The sequence below is a fragment of the Saccopteryx bilineata genome, chromosome 7 (genome assembly GCF_036850765.1).
Source record: "Saccopteryx bilineata isolate mSacBil1 chromosome 7, mSacBil1_pri_phased_curated, whole genome shotgun sequence".
Lineage (NCBI taxonomy): Eukaryota > Metazoa > Chordata > Mammalia > Chiroptera > Emballonuridae > Saccopteryx > Saccopteryx bilineata.
The window spans coordinates 83672056-83686095 of NC_089496.1; the positions used below are offsets into that span (position 1 = coordinate 83672056).

Genomic DNA, 14040 nt, shown 5'->3' on the forward strand with positions numbered 1-14040 from the left:
GTTTCTCCCAGTTTTGTGGTGGAGTGGAACCCTCAGCAAAGATTTCTCCCAGAAATTCTCAGTCTCTACTCCAAGAAATCCCCCCTTTTTTAGAGAGAATCCAGGGTGGGGAGCAAGGGGGAGGAGTGGAAAGCATCAACTCTTAGTTGCTTCTTGTATGTGTCTTGACCAGGCAAGCCTGGGGCTTTGAATCAGCAACATCAGCGTTCCAGGTCAATGCTTCATTCACTGCACCACCACAGGTCAGGGAGGTATCTCTTTTTTCTCTTAGTGTTCATCAGTCTGCTTTCCTGCCCTTGTTCTGTGGAATGTGTCACTAGGGTTTTAGTCTAGTTTTGTTCTTATCTTACTTTGAATCTCCTATCAAGTTTAGGGTCCATTTATTGGACATGCATATCAAAGAGGGTATAATCATTTTTTTTTTTTTTGTATTTTTCTGAAGCTGGAAACGGGGAGAGACAGTCAGACTCCCGCATGCGCCCGACCGGGATCCACCCGGCACGCCCACCAGGGGGCGACGCTCTGCCCACCAGGGGGCGATGCTCTGCCCCTCTGGGGCATCGCTCTGCTGCGACCAGAGACACTCTAGCGCCTGGGGCAGAGGCCAAGGAGCCATCCCCAGCGCCCGGGCCATCCTTGCTCCAGTGGAGCCTCGCTGTGGGAGGGGAAGAGAGAGACAGAGATGAAGGAGAGGAGGAGGGGTGGAGAAGCAGATGGGCGCTTCTCCTGTGTGCACTGGCCGGGAATTGTACCCGGGACCCCTGCACGCCAGGCCGATGCTCTACCACTGAGCCAACTGGCCAGGGCCAAGGGTATAATCATTTTAACAAGCAAAACTAGCAACATAATTATGGACAAAACTTCTAGAAAGGTCATATCTCACAAAAGGAACCATTATACCTCTCTCATCTATACTTAAAACTATCATACATTATATTTTATTTTCTACAAATAAAAATTGTATACCAAGTCATAACTGTCCAGCATTGAGAGTAGACATCTTAGTTACATTAGTGCACCAATGAGCAGTGTAGTGGCCTAAATTTCCAGCAGCTTTGTTTTATTCAAGATTATTCTTTTCTTATTTTGAAAACAGAGTGTTATTTTCTTACATGACTGAAAATACTTTACACCTGTTTCTTTTAAATAAAAACATTTATTTGGAGAATACTAATAGCATGGAAACTCAACCTCACCAGATATTAACAGTTTGTCAGGTCAGGCAGTAGAACATGTCCACGTGAGCTTCTTATAAGGAATTGGATCACCACCTTAATAGCTGCCTCCATCTTCTTCTATATTATTATGGGATGATTCATAATCCAAAATAGGAAGCTTGAGGACTTTGTCTTAAAAACAGAAGTAGAGCAAATGTCTGAAGCAATGATCTTGACCTCCTTTTAAAAAAAAAATTTATGAAACTTTAACTGCATATTTCAGTCTTGTAGAATACTTTGTGTTAGTTTGACTGTCGATAAGAACGAGGGGACTATTTTGATGATTCTTGATCATTTCAGCAACACTTCCAAAGTACTAGAGCAAAAAAACACAGATGAATTATTCATTGGCATTCATGTTAACTTTGAACTTCACTCCAACCCCCCATCTTCTTCAATTTTTTCAATTTAGTCAAAGTTATTAGATTCCAGCTACCGTTCTACCAAAAACTGTCTAATTCAACAAAGACTGTAAACTTCAAGGTGGCAGATCTTGGCCTTTACTGTATTTAAGACTAAAGAAAAAAAAACAACACAACTGACAGCTTTATTAGTGTAAATACTTAGATAAATTAGTTAATTGACTTATGATATAATATGTTAATAGTTTTCTTATTTAGTATCAAGTGTAAAACTGTCACATAGTGATTTTCTCTGCATTATTGACTGTTAATTTGTTATTTACAGTCTTAGATACAAGATTGCTGTAATATATTAACCTTAGAATTTAGTGTCAGGAAAGAGTAATTTCTCAGATTAATTCATGTTTTTCTTTAATTTTTTTAATTTATTGGTTTAGAGAGAGAGGAATAAAGAGAGAGTCACAGATTTTTGATTCTTATATGTGCCCTGATCAGGGATCAAACTTGCAACTTTGGCATATTGGGACAATACTTTAACCAACTGAGATACTTGGTGAGGGCCGTATGTGTTTTTTGTTTGTTTTCTTTTTTGAATAAATAAGGAAATCTTTGTAAATCCTTATATTTCCATTTTTTGCTTTAGCACCCAGTAAGTTTAGAACTAAATTATAGTAATGCCTAGTTGATAATGGAACTTCATGCTAGGCTCTTACCATATGTTTTTATTTTTCCATATATTAATTCCTATTCTCTAAATTTTTTTTTTTGTATTTTTCTGAAGCTGGAAATGGGGAGAGACAGTCAGATAGACTCCCGCATGCGCCCGACCGGGATCCACCCAGCACGCCCACCAGCAGGCAACGCTCTGCCCACCATGGGGCGATGCTCTGCCCCTCTGGGGCATTGCTCTGTTGCGACCAGAGCCACTCTAGCGCCTGGGGCAGAGGCCAAGGAGCCATCCCCAGCACCCGGGCCATCTTTGCTCCAATGGAGCCTCGCTGAGGGAGGGGAAGAGAGACAGAGAGGAAGGAGAGGGGGAGGGGTGGAGAAGCAGATGGGCGCTTCGCCTGTGTGCCCTGGCTGGGAATCGAACCCGGGACTTCTGCACGCCAGGCTGACGCTCTACCACTGAGCCAACCGGCCAGGGCCTATTCTCTAAATTTTAAGCTTATCATATTTGTTTCTGAAAAATGATCAGTGTTTTAAATGAAAGGTACAACAAATGTAACATGGACCATGAAATATAATGCCATTGATTATGTTAAAGTGCTACAAGCTCACAATCATCAAATGAATGCATTTAAAGTCACCTTTTAAAAAATGGAAATTGTTTTGCAACAGTGCTATAACTTTAGTAATTATCACCAATTGATTTTATTGTCTTTTAATTTTTTTAGATAAAGACAAACATCTGGAATAAAAATGATTAATTCTTTATTCCAAATGTATACATATTGGATAGTTTTCAAATATCTATATATTGAATAAAATGAGGTATTCAGAATACTGGTCAACTTTTTCAAATGAAATGCCAGTTGTTGTTTAGAAAACTGGCTATCTAAATATTAAATTAGGGTGGAGAGGTGAGAGATGGGGACCTTTGAGTATCTTCAATCTTTCTTACTTTCTCTTCAATCATTCAGTTCTTTTGCAATTGCCAATAATATAAAGACATTCATTCTGTTTACTTGGCTCAGCACATTGTTAAGCTGATAGAACTGTAAGTTCAATTTATAGACTAAATAACCAGGAAATGAAAAAGCACAATCTCTTTGAACTGTATTTCAAGGAAAAGTATATTCTGAACCCAGGAAACAGAGAGTTGCTATACTCACACAAACATCTCATTCTTTCCTACTTCGAATATATTTGAATATTGCTTGGGGATTTAATGGTTGAAGAAGGATGTTGAGTTAAAATGTTTGAAGTAGGGAGTCCTCTTGGCATATTTTAAATTTTGATTGCATGAAGAATTGAGCATAAGTTAGTTGCGTTTCCCCTCAATGCTCTTTTGTTGTTGTTTTGTGTGTTTTTTTTGTTGTTGTTTCTGTCTAGACTAATTTGGTGTGTTCTTTAGGCCATTGGGAATCCCTGTTTACCAGAGTTTCTTAGCAGGAAAAGGAAATATAGAGCCCCTCTTAGAGCTCAGTAAGAATTTATAGGAGAGATTTTCAGAACCTCTGAAGAGGACAGCTCCTCACCAACCCTTATGCCTCTTATAGAAGTGCTGGACACCTGGGGCGGGTTTAGAATGAAACCACTCATTCAAAGTTACTCTGCCCTGCTAAGATCACCATGATCACTGATTACAACTATTAGGAGCATTTATTTTAAAAGATTTGTCTTTAATGACCTTAAATGACCTTAGAATATTTGCAAATAAATGTTGCAGAGAGAATGAAGGTTTTTGTGAGTAGAGAAAAGCAGATAGTTCTGTTCATGTTTAACTGGAATTAAATAACACAATCTATGTTTTAAAGCCTAAGTTTAATCTTCCCCCCCCCCTTTTTTTTTTCTTTTGAAGCTGGAAACGGGGAGAGACAGTCAGACAGATTCCCGCATGTGCCCGACCGGGATCCACCCGGCACGCCCACCATGGGGCGACGCTCTGCCCACCAGGGGGCGATGCTCTGCCCATCCTGGGCGTCGCCATCTTGCGACCAGAGCCACTCTAGCGCCTGAGGCAGAGGCCACAGAGCCATCCCCAGCGCCCGGGCCATCTTTGCTCCAATGGAGCCTTGGCTGCGGGAGGGGAAGAGAGAGACAGAGAGGAAAGTGCAGCGGAGGGGTGGAGAAGCAAATGGGCGCTTCTCCTGTGTGCCCTGGCCGGGAATCGAACCCGGGTCCTCCGCACGCTAGGCCGACGCTCTACTGCTGAGCCAACCGGCCAGGGCTCTAAGTTTAATCTTGATCAGAGTTTGTGTTTTCAGATTTAAGAGTTTTGCATTTCCAAAGTATCTGAGACTTTATTAAAAGCAAAATAAAACACTAAACTAAAAACTCTTAAAAGGAAACATAGGAGAAAATCTTCATGAGATTGTATTTGGCAATGATTTCTTGGACATGACACTAAAAAAAAAAAGGCAACAAAAACAAAAAGGGAAAAATAGAAATATATCAAACTTAAAAACTATTCATCAAGTGTCACAATCAATAGAGTGAAAAGTAATTTATGGAGTGGGGGAAAATATTTTCAAATAGTCTATCTGATAAGGGGTTAATATCCAGAATAATGAAGAACTCCTACAACTCAACAGCAACAGATCAAATAACCTGATTTAAAAATTGGAAAAGGACTTGAATAGACATTTCTTCAAAGTTGATATGGCCAACAAACATGAAAAGATGCTCAACATCACTAACCATCAGAGAAATGCAAATCAAAACCACAGTGAAATAGCACCCATTAGGATAGCTACTATTTAAAAATTAAAAACTCAAAATAACAAGTGTTGACAGAGATGTGGAAAAGTTTGATCCCCTGTGTACGGTTGGTAGGATTATAAAATGATTTGATCTCAATGAAAAACATCATGGCAGTTCCCCCTGAAATTAGAAGTAGAACGACCATGTACTCTAGCAGAGCCACTTCTGGATACCTATATATGTCCAGAAGAATTTAAAGCAGAGTCTTGAAGAGATATCTGCATACCGGTGTTTATAGCAGCACTATTTACAATCGCTAAGAGGTAGCAGCAACTCAAATGTCCATCACAGATGAATGGATAAACAGAATGTGGTATATACATGTGACTGAATACAATGTAACCTCAAAAAGGAATGAAATCCTGTCACATGCTACAACATAAGTAAACTCTAAGGAAATTACGCTATATGAAATAAGACAGTCACAAAAGAACAAACATTGTATGAGGTATCTAAAGTAGTCAAATTCCACATAAATAAAAAGTAAAATGGTAGTTGCCAAGGACTGTGGGGAGTGATAAAGAAGAGTTGTTCAATGCATATAGAGTTTCAGATATGCAAGATAAAAAGTTCTGGAGATCTGTTTCACAATACTGTCAATACACTTAACACTACTAGGTTGTACACTTTAAATGGTTAATATGGTAAGTTTTCTTATATGTGTGTTTTCCACATTTAAAAAGAAGCAAAATAAAGAATACACTATACGTACCAATGTTTTTGAGTTTTGGGGATATATAGCCAGTAGAGGGATTGCTGAGTCATATGGTAGTTCTGTTTTTAGTTTTTTGAGGAACCACCATACTTTCTTCCATAATAGTTGTATTACTTTACATTCCCACCAACAGAGAATGAGGGTTCCTTTTTCTCCACAGCCTCTCCAACTCTTGCTATTATTACCTGTCTTGTTGATAATAGCTATTCTAACAGATGTGAGGTGATATCTCATTGTAGTTTTGATTTGCATTTCTCTAATAACTAATGAAGATGAGCATCTTTTCATATATCTGTTGGCCATTTGTATTTCTTCCTGGGAGAAGTGTCTGTTCATGGTACATAAAGACACATGCAGCCCCATGTTCATTGCAGCATTGTTCACAGTGGCCAAGACATGGAAACAACCAAAAAGCCCTTCAATAGATGACTGGATTAAGAAGATGTGGTACATATATACTATGGAATACTAAGCCATAAGAAATGATGACATCAGATCATTTACAACAACATGGATGGATCTTGATAACATTATACAGAGTGAAATAAGTAAATCAGAAAAAACTAAGAACTGTATGATTTCATACATAGGTGGGAACTAAAAACGAGACTAAGAGACATGGACAAGAGTGTAGTGGTTACAGTGGGGGGGTTGGGGGAGGAAAGAGAAGGAGGGAGGGGGGAAGGGGAGGGGCACAAAGAAAACCAGATAGAAGGTGACGGAAGACAATTTGACTTTGGGTGATGCGTATGCAACATAATTAAATGTCAAAATAACCTGGAGATTTTTTTCTGAACATATGAACCCTGATTTATTAATGTCATCCCATTAAAATTAATTTAAAAAATACACTAATTGGCATAAGACCTTATCCATTTATTTTACAAAAGCTATTCTTCTGCCCTGGCTGGTTGGCTCAGTGGTAGAGCGTCGGCCTGGCGTGCAGAGGTCCCAGATTCGATTCCTGGCCAGGGCACACAGGAGAGGTGCCCATCTGCCTCTCCACCCCTCCCCCTCTCCTTCCTCTCTGTCTCTCTCTTCCCCTCCTGCAGCGAGGCTCCATTAGAGCAAGGATGGCCCGGGCGCTGGGGATGGCTCCTTGGCCTCTGCCCCAGGTGCTAGAGTGGCGCTGGTCGTGGCAGAGCGACGCCCCAGAGGGGCAGAGCATCGCCCCCTGGTGGGCAGAGCGTTGCCCCCTGGTGGGCGAGCCGGGTGGATCCCGGTCGGGCGCATGCGGGAGTCTGTCTGACTGTCTCTCCCCGTTTCCAGCTTCAGAAAAAATACAAAAAAAAAAAGCTATTCTTCTACCTGTGATCACTCAATCAACAAATCAGTTCATTCAATAAGTACAGTGGTACCTTTAGCTATGAACAGACCAACATACGAATTTTTTAAGATATGAGCTGTGACTTGGCCCGTAGTTTTGTTCGAGATCCAAGTGAAATTCCGAAATACAATTTGGAATCAACTGGTCGTGCTTCAGCACTTTTTAATGACACTTGTTTGTCACATTTCCATAACATTTTAAAAGGCAGGCAAAAGCAAACCTCTTTGGATAGATTTTTATTCAAAAATCCTGCAAGTGAAAGTGCCAAAAGTGCTGCCAAAAAGGCAGAAACATGATGATTAAATGAAAAATAGGTAATGTTAAGCTTAGGTTAAGTTTAAAGTTAAAAAAGTGCATTTTTTTACAATTAAGTTTTTGTGGTTTCATTTTAAGTAAAGAAAGTGCAGTTCTAGTTTTGTTTAAAGTAAAGAAAATGCAGTTTTTGTTTACATTTAGTGTTAAGAAAGTGCAGTTTTAGTTTACGTGTCTGCATGCCTGCATCCCTTCCTCCCTTCCTCCTCCTCCACCATTCACCTCCGTTAGCCACACTCGTCTGTCTCCAACATAAGAAGAATACAGTACTAAATAACATTTTTTTCTTTTATTTCATATATTTTGTTATGCATTGGTAAAGTATACATGTGTGTTTCTTAATTAAAACCATGTCTTAAAAAAAAACCCAACCATATTTTTTTTCATAATTTAGGATGGTTTGGGGATGTTTCACAGGGCTGGAACGAATTAAATCTATTTCAGTTACAGTGGTACCTTGAGATATGAACAGACCAACATACAAATTTTTTAAGATAGAAGCTGCAACTTGGTCCATATTTTTGTTTGAGATCCGAGCGAAATTCTGAGATACGAGTCGTGATTTGGGAAGCTGCCACTAGTTGGCGCATTGGTGCATAGGTCCAGTATCTGCAGTTTGATATATGAGTTGACTGATTTATGAGCTTGGTTACAGAATAAATTAAATTTGTATCTCAAGGTACCACTGTATTTTAAATGGGAAAAATTTGTTTGATATACAAGTTGACTGACTTACAAACTCGGTTACAGAACAAATTAAACTTGTATCGCAAGGTACCACTGTATTTATCAAGTATCCACTGAAGCCAGCCCTTGTACGATGGTTCTAGAAATATAGAGATGAACAAGACATAGTCTAGTCCCTGGCTTCATCTAGTGGAGAAGACAGACACTTCAGAAATCATGACACTTTCTAACAATTCATGATCTAACAAGTGCTGGATTTGGGATGGGTATAGTTCTTTCTGAAGGAATACTGAAAATAAATATTTTTGAACTTTTAACATGCTATTTTCTCTGCTTAGATTGTTTATTCCACTTCTCATCCATTCCAACTTTCACTCTACTTTTCAACTTCAACTCATCATTCAAGTATCACCCCCTTTCTAACCATTCATGGGTTACTCTGGCCCATATTTCAGAGCCTGCTTACAGAAACAAGCTGACTAAATGGAGATATAGTCAGCATTGAGTTTGGTTCAGATTAAAGAGAAGTTGAAGTTCATGTTTGGCTATTACTCAAAACCTAATGTAATGCTTTTTTCTTGCTGTGGGCCAAAAAGCTTATTCTGGCCTAGAGATATAATCTAATGTTTCAACTCAGGTTACTGCACCTCTTTGGACCCTTCCCTGGTAATTCACCTTGGTATTTGAGTTGAGATTCTTGTTCTTGACTTAGGAGCTCTAGACACTGACCTTGAATGTTTTTCTTTTTTTAAATTTAAGTGAGAGGCAGGGAGGCAGACAGACTCCCACATATGCCCTGACTGGGATCCACCTGGCAAGCCCCCTACCAGGCGATCCTCTGCCCATCTGGGGCCATAGCTCTGTTGCTCAGCAACCAAGCTATTTTAGCAACTGAGGTGAGGCCATGGAGCCATCCTCAGCACCCAGGGCCAACTCGCTCAAACCATTCGAGCCCTGGCTTCAGGAGGGGGGAGAGAGAGAAAGAGAAAGAGAGATAAAAAGGGGGAGTGGTGGAGAAGCAGATGATTGCTTCTCCTTTGTGCCCTGACCCGGAATGAACCAGGACTTTCACATACCTGCTAACGCTCTACCACTGAGCCAGCTGGCCAGGGCCTGAACTTGATTTTTACAACATTAATTCTACTTAACATTTCAATTTTGATTTTTATGTTCCCCTGTACTAAAATACTGAATCAGATTGATCTCATATCAGACTTTTCTCCTTTGTGTTCTCTCATAAGATATACTGCGTAAACATAGTACTTTAGCTGGTTATAACATGTGTGTAAGCCTTAGACCAAGTACTCTTGTATCCTTCTCCTCATCTTTAGCATCTAATACAGTATGATGCCACTGTGTTATACATAGTTATAAAGTTGGATTAAAAGAGAAGTTACTGACCTCTTCACCGTTTTTTTTCCTGCCCAACGCATACTGTTTTGTTGCTTCAATAAATCGCACAGGGATATTATAGACTCGCTTGTTAAAAAATACAACTAATGTATATGGCTGTTTGGAATCATGGCCAGAACTTTTCCGAATAAGAAATGATCCATCCTGTTTATTAAATAAAAAGCATCATTATTACTTATATTTCTACAGTTTAGAAATCAGTTTATGAAAAATATCTATATTATATTCAAAATATAATTATTTAGCTACATAATTATTATTCATAAATTTGTTTTATTATTTTGTAAGAAAATACTTCAGTAAACTATATACTTATAGAAAATTTAAACATATTTTATATTTACATATGTTTATATATACTTATAAAAATCCTGAGTGAGATCAATGCACTTTTTGATGCTCTAAATAAGATATTATGTTAATAGGATTTAGAAATGTGTGAAGGAACACATTAAAGTAAAATCTAGAGGCCACTTTTGAATTAGAAACCATATCCACAAGTTGCCTGTGAATAAAAAAAATGTTATCAAACAAATTTTATTCAAAAGTACTTGTAAGAAGAAAGTAGAAATTGGGGGAAAAATATTTCAGGTAATGAAAATTCTCTTCTTATAAATTTATATTGAAGCATATAAAACTGTACTATAATTTTTAACATTTAGTTAAATACTTTATAAAGTATTCTAGAATCATTAATTCAAAAATTATGAACAAAAAAATGGACAAAAGAGAAAGGAGAAAAATGCAACAACAGTTGATAAAACTGCAAAGAAAATAAAAGAGAAATACAAACCTCTCTCAGAAATGAAGAAGAAATGACAAGATGTCCAAGGGACTATAGTCTCAAATGAAGAGTTGTTAAATACATGAAGGAAGGCAAGGAAACCACCAAGACAGGTGTGCAGAGACTTAAGAAGTACAACAACAGGGTCAGAGTGGTTGAATTGAAAGAAAGACAAAGAAGGTCCAAACTGCATGTAACCTGAGTCCTTGAAGAAGAGAAACAAAACTACTCTTTAGGAGTATAATTTAAGAAAATGTATTAGAAATAAGAGAACACTTAAATTTATTTATTGAAAAGGTTTCTATCCACCTGAAAAAAAAAATGACCTGGAAATCAACTCAGAGACATATTCTGGTAAAAACAAAATAAAAATTATAAAAGGTCTTCAGAGTTTTAGACTAAAATATCAAATTACATATAAGGGCAAGAAAAAACATTAGCATCAGGTAGAACAACATAATTCACTGGAGCAACACTCAAGCCAAGGATTTTATATCCAGCCAAGATTTCCTTCAGGTGTCAGGCTTATGAAAAACAGTTTTAAATATGCAAGAACTCAAGGAATAATGTAAACACAGTTCTTCTTAAGAATCTAGTACAAGATGAGCTTCATCAAACAAAAAGAGACTACCAGGGAATCCAGCAAAGGGAATGATGAAAAACATTTAATATATTTCATTGTAGAGTTAGGACTAAAACAATGGTGGCAAAAAATAGTGTGTAAATATGATATAATTTGACAATGTAGGGTGCAAGTAAAAAAAATGGGAGGAGAAAGGAGAAAGAAAGGGAAAAATGGCACTTTAATCTTGGATTGTCCAAACTGTCCCTAGTGTTCCCACATGGTTAGGTTTGGATAATCCAAAAATTTCTTTCCAAGTACTCTGTGCCATCCTGACCTCAACAGTTTATCCCATGCACTGATCCAGAGTAGCCTGTTACTTTGCACTCCTGGATGGATCTCAGGTAGCACAAGCCTTTCAGAGATCTCCCCCGGAAGCCTTCTTCTCTCCCAGTGTTTGGAGAGCAGAGGAACCTATGGATCCTCGTCGAGATGAAAGGACAAGTAGAGATGAGATGGAGAAACAAAGAGGGAGATACTTGGAAGAGAGGAGGAATGGCAATTCTTTTAGATTAAGTAAAGAAAAAGATCCCTGCATCCATAATCGTTTCAGTTGGATAGCAACTGTGCCTGTTATAGGCTAAGGGCAGGATGAGATTTAAAAATGGCCAAACCTTGTTTGATCTGTATAATGCATCTTCAGCAGACTTTCGATCGCAGTCACCAGCGTACCACGGCTTACAGTGAATGTCGGTCTCCTGTGAAATTGAGGGAATGGTTAAGGATGATATGGTCCTTCAGTGGTACCATACCTTCTATGCATGAAAAACAGAGTCCCATTTTGCATTATCAAGACAGGCCTAACTGCATGTGGACCAGTAATCTGTAATGAGTTTATGCTTCCTTTGATCAATTATAGGGTTATATAATTGGCTTTTCTCCATTTGGCTTTAGTTGCTAACCTTAGTAATTGAACATAAGAACTAAATTCTGCTAGATTCCTAAACCATTTATTCCTTTCTCCTAAATAAAATATAATCTCTTTTGCCCATGTGATCTTATTGTTTTTGCTTTGTTTGAAATGCTTTATATTTTCCAAACTGTTTTTTACAAATGTTATCTTGTTTGATTCTTGTAATTACTTTGAAGGCATTTTACATTTGAGAAAGCCTAGAGAGACTTGCCCAAGGGCACAGATAGTCCTTATTCTCTTATAGACTGTGCTGTTTTATGTGTTTTAATATCACATGCCTCCACAGATCTATTCTGAGAAAATCACAGTTTTAATAGAAGCTATGTGAAAGAAAAAAAAGAACAATCAAAAGCAACACACTTTTTTCCTAGTTTTCAAGAACCATAAATTGTTATTTAGGGCATCTAGAATACAAATTGGAACAAATGGAACAAGGTCTTAATAACTGAAAAAAATGTATTTTGTACCGATCAGTAAATGACAACTTAAAATGTGGTCTGTTCTCAAGCACCATTCTAAACTCTCTTTTATAAGAAGACATGCCTTTTCCTGCAGTTACTGGTAATAATGAGAGTTCGTATCATACCTGTTCTGACACACTGGAATTAGATGAAAAGCTGGGTGATGGGCCATCCACAGTTGGGCTGCCCCCTTCCGGGAATCCTGAAAGGGATTTGAAAAATCAATGGATCTTCATTATTCCTTGCAGAGTTACTATGCCTGTACCTCAGCGCTATGGCGGACACTGCAGGGGACGCACACACCAACAAAAATCCTTAGGAGTAATGGTTCTCAAAACATGGCCTGAGAATGTCGGGAATCCCCCAGATCCTTTCAGGGGCTCTGCAATGTCTTTTCCAAAACTGTGAAGCCCAGTTTTCTTTATTTTTCTCAAACATAAAAATATACTGCAACAGACTGAATATAGAGGCAGATAGGAGTATCCAGTCATCTCTGTTATTCCGGGAATTATTAAAAATGTAAAACAATGCCACTCTTCCTACCAATTGTTTTTGTTTGGAAGATATTATTTTTTAATAAAATATTTATGTCAACATGTAATGAGCTTAATATATTAATGGGTTAATAAGTATGTTTTAAATGTCTGTTTTAATGAATACATTTAATATCAATAGAAAGATAGAAACCAAAGTTGTTTGGTCTGATCTTAAGAGTGTTAAATGATCCTGAAACCAAAATGTTTAAGAATTGTTCCCTTAAGGTATAAACTCAATCTAGGAGTGAAGACACATGAAATAGATATAATACTTAGCTGCATTCATTTGTTCATTCATTCTTTCATTCATTCATGAAATGCCTATCATGGGTCAAGTCACTAGGAATATACAAGTAAAAAAACCCAGCAAAATGCCCTGCCCTCTTGGAGTCTAACTTTTTTTTGTTTTGTATTTTTCTGAAGTGAGAAGCAGGGTGGCAGAGAGACAGACTCCTGCATGCACCTGACCAGGATCCACCCAGCATGCCCACCAGGGGGCGATGCTCTGCCCATCTGGGGCATTGCTCTGTTGCAACCAGAGTCATTCTAGTGCCTGAAGCAGAGGCCATAGAGCCATCCTCAGTGCCCGGGCCAACTTTGCTCCAATGGAGCCCCAGCTGCGGGAGGGGAAGAGAAAGAGAGAGAGGAAGGAGAGGGGAAGGGGTGGAGAAGCAGATGGGCGCTTCTCCTGTGTGCCCTGCCTGGGAATTGAACCCGGGGCTTCCACATGCCAGGCTGACACTCTACCACTGAGCTAACCAGCCAGGGCAGGGGAGCTTAACTTTTAATGGAATGAGATAGGCAATAAAGATATAAGGAAATATATATATTATTATTACAGAGTCATAAGTGCCATGAAAAAAAATAAGCAGGAAAGGGGGTTGGAGATAGCCTCAGACAAGTAGTACATTTAAACACTCTGGTCGGAGAAGGAAAATCTCATTGAGGCGACACTTGGGTAAGATCTGCAAATGAAGAGGGAAAAGGCATGTGATATCCCAGGAAAGAATGTTCCAGGTGAAAGGAGCAGTGAATACAAGGCCTGGCATATTTGAGGACTAGAGAGGCCACTGTGAGGAAAGGAGAGAACAATAAGAGATCAAGTCAGACAGGAGGTAATGAAGGAACCAGAAGGCCAGTTCAGTGCTCTTAAAAGCCCGGCAGGAGATGATGGTGGTTTGGAACAAATGGCATCGTGGAATTAATGAGAGTTGTTGGATTCTAGGTATGTTTTGAGGTAATAGCTGGAATATGTTTGAAAAAAG

General features: G+C 38.7%; 1 protein-coding gene across 1 annotated transcript in view; it reads right to left on the minus strand.

Moving 5' to 3' along the window:
• Positions 1 to 1049: 1049 nt before the first annotated feature.
• Positions 1050 to 14040, minus strand: part of BLNK (B cell linker) — a 94373-nt gene continuing 81382 nt past the window's right edge. Inside the window, exons 14-17 of the mRNA XM_066239988.1 lie at positions 12365 to 12441; positions 11480 to 11563; positions 9448 to 9603; positions 1050 to 1533 (exon numbers count right to left, since the gene is read on the minus strand). Coding sequence (XP_066096085.1) covers positions 1414 to 1533; positions 9448 to 9603; positions 11480 to 11563; positions 12365 to 12441 — 437 coding nt within the window. The 3' untranslated portion in view covers positions 1050 to 1413. The remainder of the gene's footprint in view (positions 1534 to 9447; positions 9604 to 11479; positions 11564 to 12364; positions 12442 to 14040) is intronic.